At 39.2% G+C, this 15,112-nt stretch overlaps 1 protein-coding gene across 2 annotated transcripts in view; it reads left to right on the top strand.

Annotated features, from left to right (window-relative positions):
• The window catches only part of LOC113066065 (transcriptional activator GLI3), a 302,707-nt gene that overhangs the window by 233,048 nt on the left and 54,547 nt on the right, over nucleotides 1–15,112 (top strand). For both annotated transcript variants that reach the window (XR_003279117.1, XM_026237669.1), the window contains exon 6: nucleotides 10,534–10,689. Coding sequence is in view for 1 of the 2 variants with exons in the window: in XM_026237669.1 (XP_026093454.1) it covers nucleotides 10,534–10,689 (156 nt within the window). In the remaining variant the exon portion in view is untranslated. The remainder of the gene's footprint in view (nucleotides 1–10,533; nucleotides 10,690–15,112) is intronic.

Here is a 15,112-nt window from a genome sequence, read left to right as displayed (position 1 = left end):
CCAGAGAGACGTGGAAGAAAACGGAAGACAACCATCAAAATGGATAGAAGAATAACCAGAATGGCAAAGGCTCAGCCAATGATCACCTCCAGGATGATCAAAGACAGTCTGGAGTTACCTGTAAGTACTGTTAGACAGTTAGAAGACGTCTGTGTGAAGCTAATCTATTTTCAAGAATCCCCCGCAAAGTCCCTCTGTTAAAAAAAAGGCATGTGCAGAAGAGGTTACAATTTGCCAAAGAACACATCAACTGGCCTAAAGAGAAATGGAGGAACATTTTGTGGACTGATGAGAGTAAAATTGTTCTTTTTGGGTCCAAGGGACACAGGCAGTTTGTGAGACGACCCCCAAACTCTGAATTCAAGCCACAGTACACAGTGAAGACCGTGAAGCATGGAGGTGCAAGCATCATGATATGGGCATGTTTCTCCTACTATGGTGTTGGGCCTATTTATCGCATACCAGGGATCATGGATCAGTTTGCATATGTTAAAATACTTGAAGAGGTCATGTTGCCCTATGCTGAAGAGGACATGCCCTTGAAATGGTTGTTTCAACAAGACAATGACCCAAAACACACTAGTAAACGGGCAAAGTCTTGGTTCTAAACCAACAAAATTAATGTTATGGAATGGCCAGCCCAATCTCCAGACCTTAATCCAATTGAGAACTTGTGGGGTGATATCAAAAATGCTGTTTCTGAAGCAAAACCAAGAAATGTGAATGAATTGTGGAATGTTGTTAAAGAATCATGGAGTGGAATAACAGCTGAGAGGTGCCACAAGTTGGTTGACTCCATGCCACACAGATGTCAAGCAGTTTTAAAAAACTGTGGTCATACAACTAAATATTAGTTTAGTGATTCACAGGATTGCTAAATCCCAGAAAAAAAAAATGTTTGTACAAAATAGTTTTGAGTTTGTACAGTCAAAGGTAGACACTGCTATTTTTTTGAACACACCCCTTTCAACTAATTGCCCAATTGCACAGCCTTAAGAGCGTGCATATCATGAATGCTGGGTCTTGTTTGTTTTCTGACAATCTACTGAACCTACTGGTAACTTGTTTGCCACGTAGCAATAAAAAATATACTAAAAACCTTGATTATTCTGGTTAGTCACATTGTACTGCTATTATTTTGAACAATACTGTATAGCTGAGTATCATCAGCATAACAGTGGAAACTAATCCCATATTTTCTAATATTATTACCAAGGGGCAACATGTATATTGAAAATAGAAGGGGACCTAGGACGGATCCGTGTGGCACTCCATATTTTACTGGTGATGAATGAGATGACTCCCTATTTAAATAAACAATATGGTAACAATCGGAGAGGTAGGATCTAAACCATCTTAGAGCCTTCCCTTGAATAACTGTATAGGTTTGTAATCGATCTATGAGTATATGTCATGATCAATGGTGTCGAACGCAGCACTAAGATCAAGTAAAACTAGCAATGAGATGCAGCCTTGATCTGACGCAAGAAGCAGGTAATTTGTAATTTTAACAAGTGCAGTTTCTTTGCTCTGGTGGGGCCTGAAACCTGAAATTCTTCATACAGATCATTTTTTTGCAGGAAGGAGCTCAATTGAGCAGACGCAGCTTTTTCTAAAATTTTAGACAAATGGAAGATTTGAAATAGGCCTATAATTTGCCAGTTCACTAGGACCTAGTTTTGGTTTCTTAATAAGAGGCTTAATAACTGCCAGCTTAAATGGTTTTGGGACGTGACCTAAAGTTAATGATAAGTTAATAATATTGAGAAGCGGTTCTTCGGCTACAGGTAACAACGCTTTCAGTAATTTAGTGGGTACAGGATCTAATAAACATGTTGTTGGTTTAGATACAGTGATACGTTTATTTAGCTCTTCCTGTCCTATAGTTGTAAAGCACTGCAGTTTATCTTTGGGTGCGATGGATGAAACTGAAGTGTTAGACGCTGTAGAATCTACATTCACTATTGTATTTCTAATGTTATCTATTTTATCTGTGAAGAATTTCATAAAGTCATAAAGTTAATTTAGCCACTGTGCTAAATAAAAACCTTGGATTGTTTTGGTTATTTTCTCTGAGTTTGTGGATATGCTCCGCCCTAGGAGTTTTTAGAGCCTGTCTATAGCTGGACATACTGTTTTTCCATGCAATTCTAAAAACTTCCAAGTTTTCCCCATTTGCGTTCAAGACTATGAGTTTTTTTTCTTGAGAGAGTGAGTATTACTGTAATGCCATGACACGGTATGTTTTTCTCTAACATTTTGCAATCTGATGGGAGCAACAGCTTCTAATGTATTTGAGAAAATAGTGCCCATGTTGCCAGTCATTTTGTCTAGTTCATGTGTATATTTGGGTACAAATAGCAGTTGAGATAGCTCAGGCAGGTTATTTGCGAATCTGTCTTTGGTGGCTGGAACAAAAGTTCTGCCCAGATGGTAACGCTGAGCCATATAGTTAATATCAGTGATACGCAGCATGCACGATACAAGGAAATGGTCTGTAACATCATCACTTTGAGGTACGATATTTATATCAGTAAGATCGATTCCGTGCGATATAATTAAATCTACTGTATTATTAAAATGATGAGTGGGCCCGGTGACATTTTGCTTGACTCCAAAAGAGTTTATTAGGTCAGTAAACGCATGTCCTAATGCATCATTTGTATTATCAACGTGAATATTAAAATCTCACATGATTAGCGCCTTATCAACTGTAACCAGAAGGTCTGAGATTAAATCTGCAAATTCTTAAAAAAATTCTGTATACGGCGATGGTGGTCTATACACAGTAGCCAGAGCAAGAGATACATTAGATTTATTTTGCATGTCTGACAGTGTAACATTAAGCAGAAGTATTTCAAATGAGTTATATACAGGTACAGATACAGATATATATATATGTATATATATGTATATATATATATATGTGTGTGTGTGTGTGTGTGTGTGTGTGTGTGTATATATATATATATATATATATATATATATATATATATATATATATATATATATATATATATGTATATATATAAAAAAAAAATATATATATATATATATATATATATAGATATGTATATATATGTGTGTGTGTGTGTTTATATATATATATATATATATATATGTGTGTGTGTGTGTGTGTGTGTGCGTGTGTGTATATATATACATATATGTGTGTGTGTATATATATATATATATATATATATATATATATATATATATATATATATATATATATTTAAGCGGGTGGAACAAAAGTCATCATGATAGTTATTTGAGAATTGTCTTACTAGTCATATGCAGCGAAGTATCCTGGAGATGTTGTCAGAGAGCAGCTCAGTTCTGACTCTGCTGGGGTGCAGGCCATCAGCGCGAAAAAGCCTAGGACGCTCCCAGAAAAGATTCCAATTATTAACAAATAGCAGTCTGTTCTTTACTACATGACAACTACCATTCATTTAAAGCAACAAGTCTACTGAACCTTTCGTGTCCTCATCAATATGTGGCAGTGGTCCTGAACCGTCTCGATCAGATCCTGAAGTCCCTCTTCAGCATCTTTGTCTGCCGCAGCGTGGTGTCGTTAACCCCGGCATGAAGCACGACCGTTCCGGGGCTCTCGCCGGCCTTCAGGATCGCGGGTATCTGCGCAGAAAGATCGAGAACATGAGCCCCAGGGAAACAACGAGTGTGCACTTTACCTTTGGCTAACGTAGCACGGACATGTCGGATGATGGAGTCTCCGATGATCACAGCATCACATCCCGTCTCGTAGAGTACTCTGTACTCTGATACTAAAGGCCCTGATATACCTCAAATGAAATTATATGACATCATTTTGAACCCAATCAGGCCAAAACGAAGTTCGTTTTGAGTTTGTTTCGGCAGTTCGTGTGGGTAAGTGTGAAACTCCACCCTCTTTGGCACAAATTATTTTTCCCTGGTTCATTTCTCATTCGACAGAGTTCAGACAAGAGAGAACAATGTCTCCGGCCTAGTCACTAGCAACATGAATACACTGGAGTGTTGAATAGCTGAGCTGCCACAAATATATCCGCACCTGTACGCTCGCTCAAATACGCATTTAATTCCTGGATAGAAATTGCAATGAAACTTTGTGTTGATGACCAGGAGTTATGCAAAAAGCAATGCAGAGAAACATATAAGACAAGTTTTCCAAAGCCATGAAGAAAATGAAAGGAAAGAGTAAAGATATAAAGTAGCAAGTACCAAATAAATGTGTTTCAAATAAATGTTATCAACATACTGCTGCTGCTGTTGTTCTTTCAATAAGTTCCTCACTTTCTGCGCTGATGCCGAGATCGTTCACTTCAGTGAAAGTATAACGTGCCTAACGTGTTCGACTCGTACATTACTCATCACGCCCTGATGTCACCTGTCATTACGGGATCTTTACGGGTTGTGTGTGAAAGCACGCACATATCCCGGTTAATCACTGGCAGTGTGTAAGTGCAAAATCTAGCGACCCGGGAACAATTGCCGGAACACTTTACCCGTGTATTTGTCGGAATGGCAGTGTGAAAGGGGCTTATGAGACATTCACACTCCCCATAAAGGACTGATTATAGTTATGTGACGAGTGGGGCGGGGCCGAGAGATGTGGGAACGAGCGAGGCCGGTAGAGTGATTGGGAAATCCGCGACACCTGCGCCCCACCGCCGGTCTTGAGTCCCACAGAGGAGATGGAAGGATATAAAACTCGAGCGACGATAGTGAAGGACGAAAGAGGACCAGGCCTGGGCAATATTTTATGTTTTGCTTTTTATTTATGTGCACCAGTCGTCCGTGAGGGGCTGGTGTGCTGTTTTGTGTTTATTTGTGATTATTAAAGTTTCATTTTGATTGTGCGCCGGTTCCCGCCTCCTCCTTCCCGATGAATATGGAGATTTTATTATTACAAGTTCTTTTGTATTGCAAACATGATACTTGACTCTGAACTGCGGCTAATCATTATTCTTTTGTTTATTATTTTCCGACCATTGGTGCCCGTCTCACACCTAGATTGCCTACACTTAATCGTTGTTTGTTTTTAGGGAATATGTGCAAGAAATGCGAGTCATGTTTACATGAATCTACACCACGCCTCCAGAAGCATGGGGGTGTTGGAAAGTATCGCTCAGCCTTTTCGAACTTCTTTTTGCCCCCGAACGAAGAACGAAAGTGAACTTCGTTTGAAGTATACTGGGGCCTTAATGTTCTGAGCATTGTCACCAACCCTCTACAGACACCTTGGCAATTGAATTGCCATTGGCTAGTATTTTTTTTTTTTTATTTGCCAGGCTGGATTCATGAATATTGATCAGGTTTTTACATTATCTTGAACTAATTTTCTGAAATCATAATAGGGATAATAGGTGAATGCCAGCCAATAAGATTGCCATTTGCACATTAGCTCTGCCCATTACTGGAAAACCCTTTAAAAGTTCTTTAAAAGCAGCGGAATTCCAAAGGAAAGCCGCTATTTTGACAGGAAAATAGAACATAGAATATTTGTGGCGAGTGGGGCGGGGCCGAGAGGCGTGGGAACGAGGAGTGAGGCCAGGTGTAGCGATTGGAGATGAGCTACACCTGCGCCCCGCCGCCGGTCTTGAGTCCCACGTAGGAGATGGAAGGATATAAAACTGGAGTGACGACCGTGAAGGACGAGAGAGGACCAGGCCTGGGACATTAGTTTATGTGTTTGGCTTTTATTTATGCGCACCAGTCGTCCGTGAGGGGCTGGTGCGCCGTTTTGTATTTACTTTTGATTATTAAAGTGCTTTTTGATTGTGCGCCGGTCCCCCCCGGAGGGAAGGGGGGGGGGGGGGGAGTAGAGCGCAGTCTCGAGGGTACCCCCCGGCCTGCGAGGGGCGATGGGGGTATGTGGCGAGTGGGGCGGGGCCGAGAGGCGTGGGAACGAGGAGTGAGGCCAGGTGTAGCGATTGGAGATGAGCTACACCTGCGCCCCGCCGCCGGTCTTGAGTCCCACGTAGGAGATGGAAGGATATAAAACTGGAGTGACGACCGTGAAGGACGAGAGAGGACCAGGCCTGGGACATTAGTTTATGTGTTTGGCTTTTATTTATGCGCACCAGTCGTCCGTGAGGGGCTGGTGCGCCGTTTTGTATTTACTTTTGATTATTAAAGTGCTTTTTGATTGTGCGCCGGTTCCCGCCTCCTTCTTCCCGATGAATATGGAGATTTGTGAATCATTACAATATTGTTTTAATGTAGTGCGTAATTGGCTAAAAGGTGGTATACCTGCAACAAAAAGAAAGACAGAGCTTTACATATCGGTTTATTTTAGGAACTTTCACTCTTTCACTTAATTTTTTATTGTGCTTGCTTTCCAACCCTCTTTTTATTTATATATTTTTTTTAAATCTCCAAGATGACAAATTTTGCAGTCATGGACTGGAGTCTAAGGGTATTTTTGGGGCCTGGAGAAGTTTTGTCATGCCCTGATATTTGTGCTTTTTTCAGTTTCTTATAAATATCTAAATGGGTAAAGTCTAATATCACTGTAATCAGCACAAACTGGGCTATAATAATATGTGAAATGCATGCATGTACATGATTGTATTTTTGAGAAAAAAAAATGTTATGCATGGTTAGTGAAAAACTAAAAATGTTAAGTCACTTGAATAAGGCAATAAAACACATACATAAAATTGGTTGCTGAAAAAGTTGAGAACTGGAGCTTGTAGCCTAGAATTTTTCTTTTTTAAATTATGTGAAAATCATCTTGTTTACTCATTCACAGAAAACAATATATTAATTTAAATTTTCTAAGACACTTTTTGTTGGTAAAAGTCATATGCGAGTAGGCGTCAACTATCATGAATATCATTGTGATTTACACCTGAGAAGACAAAGGCCTGCATAATGAGCTGCATAATGAGGCTCTCATTCAACTGTGCCACTCTGAGGGAGGACTTACAAGAAAGAATGTGAGAACAAAATAAAAGTATATAATTTTATGTTTGTAGTTTATTAAGAATATATTTAATTATCCCACAACATAATTTAATATCCACTTGGGGGAGCAGTTAAACAGTTTATTAGGGACAATCAAAGCTTACTTTCAAACAAATTTGTTGGCATCCTTACTCCAGTCACACAATCCTTTAGAAATCCTTTTAACAATCGTATATTCTACCAGATAAACCCCATTTATTATTATCATCATCATTATTATTATTATTAATGTTGAAAAGAGCTGAGAATATTTTTTCAGGTTTTTTTAGGGGGAATAAATCGAAAGAACTGCATTGTTTTTACATTTGTTAGAGTTATCTCTATTTGTCACATTTATATTATTTACATCAAGCTTTTGAATGGTATAGTATTGTATACTGTTATTGAAACTTCATAATGTTTCACTTGATTATACATTTAGTCAGGAATTATAGTTTGGAAAAAGTATTTGGAAAAAGTCTGACTAGTAAAATGTTTACACTTTATGTGAAAACTAGTACAAATAAATAAAAAGAGACTTACTCATGTTTATGATCTCTGCTGAATAAAGAGCTTCATTCTTTTTTCTGAGGAAATCCATTTCTCAAATCCTCAACCACATCACATCTTTTTGGGGTGAATTATGTCTTATTCCTCTCATCGCGAAGCAAACAGTAAAATTAAATAAAAACTTGAAGAACAGTCTCGCTGCTTTTTCTTCTGTGTGGGCGTATGCAAGCCGCGCTTCAGTTTGAATCTGAATAGCGCGTTCAGCGCGGGGGCGTGGTCACATTAGATATAATGAGCGGAGATATGAAAAATAGACATCGCGTTGTTTTCATATGGATTACTTTATCTCAGAATAAAGTAATTTCGGCAGCACTTGTTTAGTTTAAAAGTAGACATTCCAGGCTTTCTATAGATATCTCTCTCATGTCTCTTCGTTGAGTATTCACGGAGTTACAGTTCATTTTAATGAAATGTTTGTACATGACGATCAGCGGAGACAAAGACTGTAGACAGCGCACCTTGTTTGTTATCTTTATTTTATAAGTGCACAAAGGTTTTTTGTTATTATGTCTGTATCCAAAAAAGACCCTTTACAGATTCGATTGATGTATTGCTCTTATCTGTACGATTAAAACTGCGAGTGTAATTTAAGTTCTTTTCGGGGTTATCAGGAGAAAATGACTCAAAACGCATATATGCGTTAATCGACTCGAAAGGGTTAAGCTTTGTTACATACTCCACCAGCAGAATGCCTCATGGTTCTGGTGGTGCACCGTAGTGAGGATGCATATTCATTGTTAAAAATTGCCCATGCCATTCACCACTGCCAATCCATTAGTTCGATGCCAACATTTCCCATTTAGTAAATCCACAAGGCTACACATGAATGGGAAATGAGGCACATTACAGCTTAATGTAAGAGCCAAGGCAAGAAGGAACAACAGAGACAATTAAGAAAGCCCCCCATCCCATCCCTCTCTACTTAAGTCATAATACCCTCATTGAATTAATTTGGAATTTCTTCTTCCATTTACACAACCAATCAGAGATGCATATTCCATGCATTCAGTTTGATTCAGTCAAGATCCTTTAATCTGCTCTTTTAATTTATTCTGGGAAAGACAGGAATTAGCCACAACACTTCGTGCAGCTAAAATTATTTTGTGTTTGCATTGAGATGCACTGTGTCAGTCTTTCTCTCATTGTTTTTCTCTTTTTGTGTGTATGTGTATTTGCGAGTGTGCTCTATCAATTGTGTTGTTTGCATAGAAAAGCATGTTGCCAAAAGTTTATTTTTAGGATGCATTTCTAGGACCTGTTATCACGCTAAAGTGTAGGATGAAGATAGAGGCAACACATGAAAGAGAGACATTTAAGTTCACCAGTTCATTCATCTAAAATTCAGCCCTCTTTATTCCCGCCTAAATAAAAAGTTAATTAATTAAACTTCTATAACTTAATTTCTTCTGTGAAACTGAAAAGAAGATATTTAGCAGAATGATCAGGCTCTCTTCTCCATATAATGAAAGTGAATGGGACCTGAGGTTGTCAAGCTCCAATAATGACAACAAAGCACTATAAAAGTATGATAAAAGTAGTCCATACACCCAGGGCCAGATTAACACTTTGTTGTACCCTGGGCAACAATATTCAAGGGCCCCATCAATCACGACCCCAGGATCACCATAATATGGTCATATACAGAATATATTATTGTAATATACAGTAAATATACTCAATACTTCAAATTCTAACTGTCATCAGGTGTATTTTGATTTACAAATATTTAAATGCTCATAGAACTACAAATGCACTACTATGTCCCCTATCAAAGACATTCACTCACATATGATGCTATGAAAACAAAACACATTAGCATCTGTATGTGGTAAAATTGACCACTACATTGAGAGGGAGGGAAATATCCTCCATTTTCACAAAAATGAATAAATGAGCAACCACTTTCAAACCATTGTTTATTTAACAACATTCATTCCCAATAGAAATTTATTTAATTGATAAGAGCTATAACAGAAGACCACAGACAACACATCAAGAAACATTTTGGTCCTCAGCTCATTTTAAGCAGAAATCACCCTGACAGGGTGACCCTGTTTCCTCAGAATTCAACAAGGCAATCAAGTTATTAGTCCAAACAAACAATTTGAAATCTTCCAGTTATCCCTCCACAACAATTTACAGCATTTTAATGAAGCTGGCACCTCAAGGAAAAAATAAATAAATAAAATGCAGTATCGCTATTATCTGCTCATAAACATTATTATCCTAAGCTCATTTTAACTTGTTTTAAAATAGAACAACAACATATCACAGCACAATTAACCAGTTAAACATTTTAGTGCTACATAAACATTTAGAAATCTGTCAATTTCTCTGAAGAAGACAAGACAGAAATAAATGCTACATAATCTGGCAAAGCACACAATTTTAGTCCTAAATATTGACGAAGTGCATGTTTGAATTTGAAATGCCTTCATTTGGCAAACACATCTTTTAAACAATGGCTTTTTTTTGGACTTTGACTGTGCAAACTGGTGTAAACGTAAGCTGGCGGTGTAGAAAAGTCCTGGCTAGCTGAGTTGTCCTCGTCGTTACATATAGATAGTACAGATACAGTATTTTGCTCGTGCCCTTGCTGCCCTGGGCCCTTTAGAGGTCTTGGGCCCCTGGGCAATTTCCCAGTTGCCCGTATGGTTAATCCGGCCCTGCATACACCAGACTCCAGTACTCCCAAAGTCCAGACTCATGTGCTATATTCCAAATCCATTGATTTACAAGAAATTAAAAAAGGTCAGTTAATAAAGACTTGTAGTAACATGCATATGTTACTACAAGTCTTGAAAAACTGACCTATGTATTCCTGTACTAGCGTTCAAAAGTTTGGTGTTGTATCTTTTAATGTTTTAACGTTAAGACATTTCTTATGGAATTTTTTTATCATTGCTGAATAAAAGTCTTAACTTCTTTTTAAAATCTTACTGATTCAAAACTTTTGAACATTATTGTATTTTTCTAATGGCTGATGTTTTATGTCATCATTTGATGCTTCAGCACCCCATGCCAGTTTGACCACAGCAGAGTATTACCACCAGATGGCCCTACTTGCAGGTCACCGCAGCCCATACACTGACATCATTCCTTCAGTGGCATCCACATCAGGACCTGCAAGCAATGTCCTGCATATGGAGTACCTGCAGGCTATGGAAAGTAAGTTCTCCACTTGCTTACATTTTTCTGATATCTACCATCAACATACCCATCCTCTAATCAGAGGGGCAGATTTACAGTAGGCTGAGACTATTTATACACAGAACTTTGACCACTGAAAAAGCAAAAGCTATAAGTATGTATGTATGTTTATGTGAGAATATATGCAAATGAGTTATTTTGAAGTATAAATAGGAAATTAAAGGCACAGTGAGTCCAGGAGAGGAGAGGTGGACTGGCCTGTTAGTCTCTGATGAGATTGCATTTAGTTAGCCTGTCATCGGCTTCCCTGTTCCTTAAAAACTAATTAAAACTAGGAAAACTTCCATGGCTATCAGAAAATTAATTGCTATTAAGTGGGAATTGGAATGTCCCACTATTAATCACTGGATTTTTTTCTGTGGGACTGTTTAAGATTAATAGACTGAAATAAAACAATTAGGGCCATTGGCATCCCCCCTACTTCAAATCACCTGTGATCAGCCCTTAGTTACGCTTCACATTTAACAATGTGTGTTCCATGCCAGCCAAATTAACACTTTAAAGCTTCCTTTAATTATATATAGACTCCGAGAAGGGGAGTGAATGAGTAGAAGTGCGTTATCTAGGAGCTTTTGTTAGTAATGGGGATGGGATACCACAGTTGTAATTTAGAGCTCAGTATAATTACTTTTATAGAAAAACTGATGAATTAATGAATTAGCCTGTCCTGCGTATGTGTCCAAGTCATGCATTTTTTATGAATTAGCTGTTAATTAGCCAATGTCAGTCAACCTCAATTTGGACCCTTTGTGTAATGAAGATGGATCTTTAAGGAGGAACTATTGTTTCCCTTCAGGAACTAAAGCAGTGTCAGAAAAAGCTATGGGAATGCTCTGAATCACATGTGTAATCAGTCCAATGAAAGGGTGAGACATCATAGATGGGTGATGTAGCAACCAGGAAGCTATAAAAGCATGAGAGGTGGAACTGGCGTCAGCGGCGTCAGGTGGAGTAGCAGCTGCACTCATTGGGTTCGCAGTTGGATTTAGTGGAGGGAATGGAGATGGGCGAGTCCAGGGCTTAATTTGTGCCGTAACAAGCCGTATCCGGATCCGGCACCTCCTAAATCCGATCCGGCACCTCATTTTAGCAGATCCCTGGCAGACAGAGAATAGCCAGATACGTGCTGTGACAAATTATCCACAATTAATATCTCTATTATAATTCGTTACTATAATTTTAAATCACAAGATTTTAGAAATATTTAATCAATGATAAGTATTTAACGGAGCTTGTAAATCTTCATAACACCATTGGATCCTAAAGCTCTCGCGAAACCTCGTCACTTCACCCAGCTTCCACTCAGATTAACGCGTGCACACAGCCTGGAGGAGACAGATCTCCACTTATTTGCAAAGCAAGGGTAAACAAATAACTTTGAATAGTACAGAATTTCTTTACTCAAACCCTATGTTTGTAAAGGCTATTGTTTTTGTGTCTTTGAAGACTGGAGAAGTAGTTTTTTTTTTGCCATCTAGCCAATATACTTTTGTACTTTTAAAATATCCTGTGCATAAGTGCTTAATCGTTTATATCATGAGCTTTTGGCCAAGTGTATTAAACAGCAAAAAAATAAAAAAATGTAAAAAATAAATGTTATATCCTAACCTGTAAAAGGTGATAATGGCATATGATGCGCTGCACTTTCCTCAGATGCGGACAAAACACAGATCTCCTTATTCGCCAGCCAAATACCTTGTTAACTCCATTTGAGCTTGTTTTTTATATAGCCTTATGTTACTTGCAAGTGTCTGATACAACACTATTCTTTCTTTTACCCCCTGTATTTTAGTAGAGTGTGCCATGAAATAGTTTTATTTGTCAGCACACATCAGACATCATATTGTTTGTATTTGGTTGCTTAAACTCAACAAACTACGGAAAATAACTCTTATATAATACTCGCAAGTCAGCTTTATACTTACAAGCTTTAAATGTGATTGTGAGGTCACATAATACAGCATTTGGAGCGCGTGAGTACCAAATGGCTTAAAATTCTTAAAAAGGTGTGCAAATTATTATACATTTTTTGTGACAATGCAACAATGACCCGATTAGTCAACTGATCATTCTGTCAGCTGTCCTGAAATGCGTGTGAGTCTTGTATCGCAGCGTGCAGGTCACAGATGCACTGATGAGAAGCGTGCTCTGAGAGAGCTCATGGATTCAAATGACTGATTTAATCTTAGACTTTGTGTGGATTTATTATTCAAACCTACAAAATATGTTGAATAAATGCAGGAATTTCCCTCATTCGGCATTTCCATGTTATTCATGACCTTACAGACCCTATAAAATTGCGCGAGTGCTCCGTTACCTCTCCATTCTGTAATCGCGTGACGGATCCTTTGCCCCGCTTTGTTCTGGTACCTCACAATTTACAAATTAAGCACTGGGAGTCTCTATCTTCTTCTTCACCTGCCAGATCCAGCCCCCTCTATCTCTGGGTTCAGAAGCGTTTTCCGGCACAGCAGAGAGACATTTATGGTTGACCCTGTCTGATTTGAAGGAAAGAGACAGGGTCTTTCTCATGGACGCCCCACTTGCGCCTTCTGGTCTGCTGGTCTGTCAATTCCGTCGTCGACAGATACCGGGAGGCATGTAAACAGGCGGTGACGTTCCAGCGGTTTCTCTCTCGCTGTTCTCTAGCTCTGGCCATGTACCAGCTCCTCATACTGGGAGATTCAAAAGTTGGCCTCCAAGGTTAGGCCTGATCTGAAGGTTGTGCTTCGACAAAGTGGACCTGACAAACAACATCCAGGACCGCTGAGGGTGGCCCCTACTGGGGAAGAGTGGAGTACACTGCATTACACCATGTCTGATTCTCCTCAGAGTCCTTACGAGATCAGTCTGCTAACCCTGCCAGTGTTCCAGGGGTAGTCTCCATCGAGCAGTTAGTTTAGTCGTCTCCTGCTGGTCTTTCGTTTCAGGGCACCGAGCTAGCAGCTCCAAGTACATCAGAGACCAGTCTCGAGAGACAGGTTCGCTTAGTAAACTATTTAGCAGCGTGGAAACTACTACCAAATGTATCTCGTTGGGTCCTGTAGGCTATAGAAAAAGGCTGTCACATTCAATTCGGTGCTCTGCTGCCGCCTGTCATCTGGGTCTTTCCCACATTGGTGGGCCCCAAGCAGGCTCTGATAATAGAACAGGAAGTAATCCGCATACTAAATTATATCGACTAATGGTTGATTCTGGCTCAACCAGAGCCAGAGACATCAAGATGTTGTTCTCACCCATATGAGAAAGTTGGGGTTACGATTAAACACCAAGAAAAGTGTGCTTTCTCCATTACAGAAAACCACTTATCTGGGCGTGGTGTGGGATTTGACCAAGATGCAGGCATGACTGTCCCCTGCTCGGATCGAGTCGATCCGCACTACAGTCACGAAAGTCAAGGAAGGCCATTCACTCACTGTCAAGCAGTTTCAGAAACTATTGGGGTTAATGGCAGTTGCATCCATCATAATAGCTCTTGACCTGATGTACATTAGACCCCTACAGTGGTGGCTCAAGACCAAGGGGTCCTCCCCAAGGGGAAACCTACTTCGCATGATTAAGGTCATGTGGCGATGCCTACATGCCTTGGACATGTGGAGAAAGTAGGGTTGTGCCGATAGACGATAGAATCGTTTATCTATGATAGTCAGAGATATGGAAGTAAGCAGATTTCTCTGTCGATAGTCAAGACGATATTATGCTCATTCTCCTATTAATGTATTAAATAATATTAATAATAACTATAACTATTTTTATTAGGCGGCCTATTATAATTCGGCTATCAAACTGCCCAGCTATTTCACTTCAGCACCGCATTTCTCTCACAGACACACACACACACACACACACAGCGTGTGTGCGCGCAAAAGAGGATTAGAGCCTGTGGTCGCTGAAGAAGTTGAAATGATTTGACTCATTAAATCCATGAAATGAAAGATAGAAAACGAGGAGCTGATGTCACACACATTTAATGTCTGCTATGCGCTCTTCTCATACATGAGAGATTAACTCTTTCTTAGCGTTACAAATAAAGTAAAGACAAAATAATAACATGGCGGCAGAGCGAACTTATCGTGGTTCTCACATAGTCCTTCTCTTAAAGACTGATCACTTAACTTATAACACTCACTATGTGGAGATGACTTAGAAGGACTATGTGAGAACCACTATGGATGATAAGTTCGTTCTGCCACCTTGTTATTATTTTCATGCACTCCGCACTATAATGTGATGCATTCAAAATACAGTTTTGGCCGTTACAAAGTCTATATATAAGGTATTTCATTGCACTTTAACAAGTAATTTGAACAGTCTTTATATGTGCAATATTTTAAACGAGCCCTCACTAACAGAGTTTAATGGCACAGTTATGCTAGAATCC

Source organism: Carassius auratus, chromosome 49 (genome assembly GCF_003368295.1).
Source record: "Carassius auratus strain Wakin chromosome 49, ASM336829v1, whole genome shotgun sequence".
NCBI lineage: Eukaryota > Metazoa > Chordata > Actinopteri > Cypriniformes > Cyprinidae > Carassius > Carassius auratus.
Note: the sequence above shows the minus strand (reverse complement) of the source record. Positions and strands in the feature narration are given on the sequence as shown.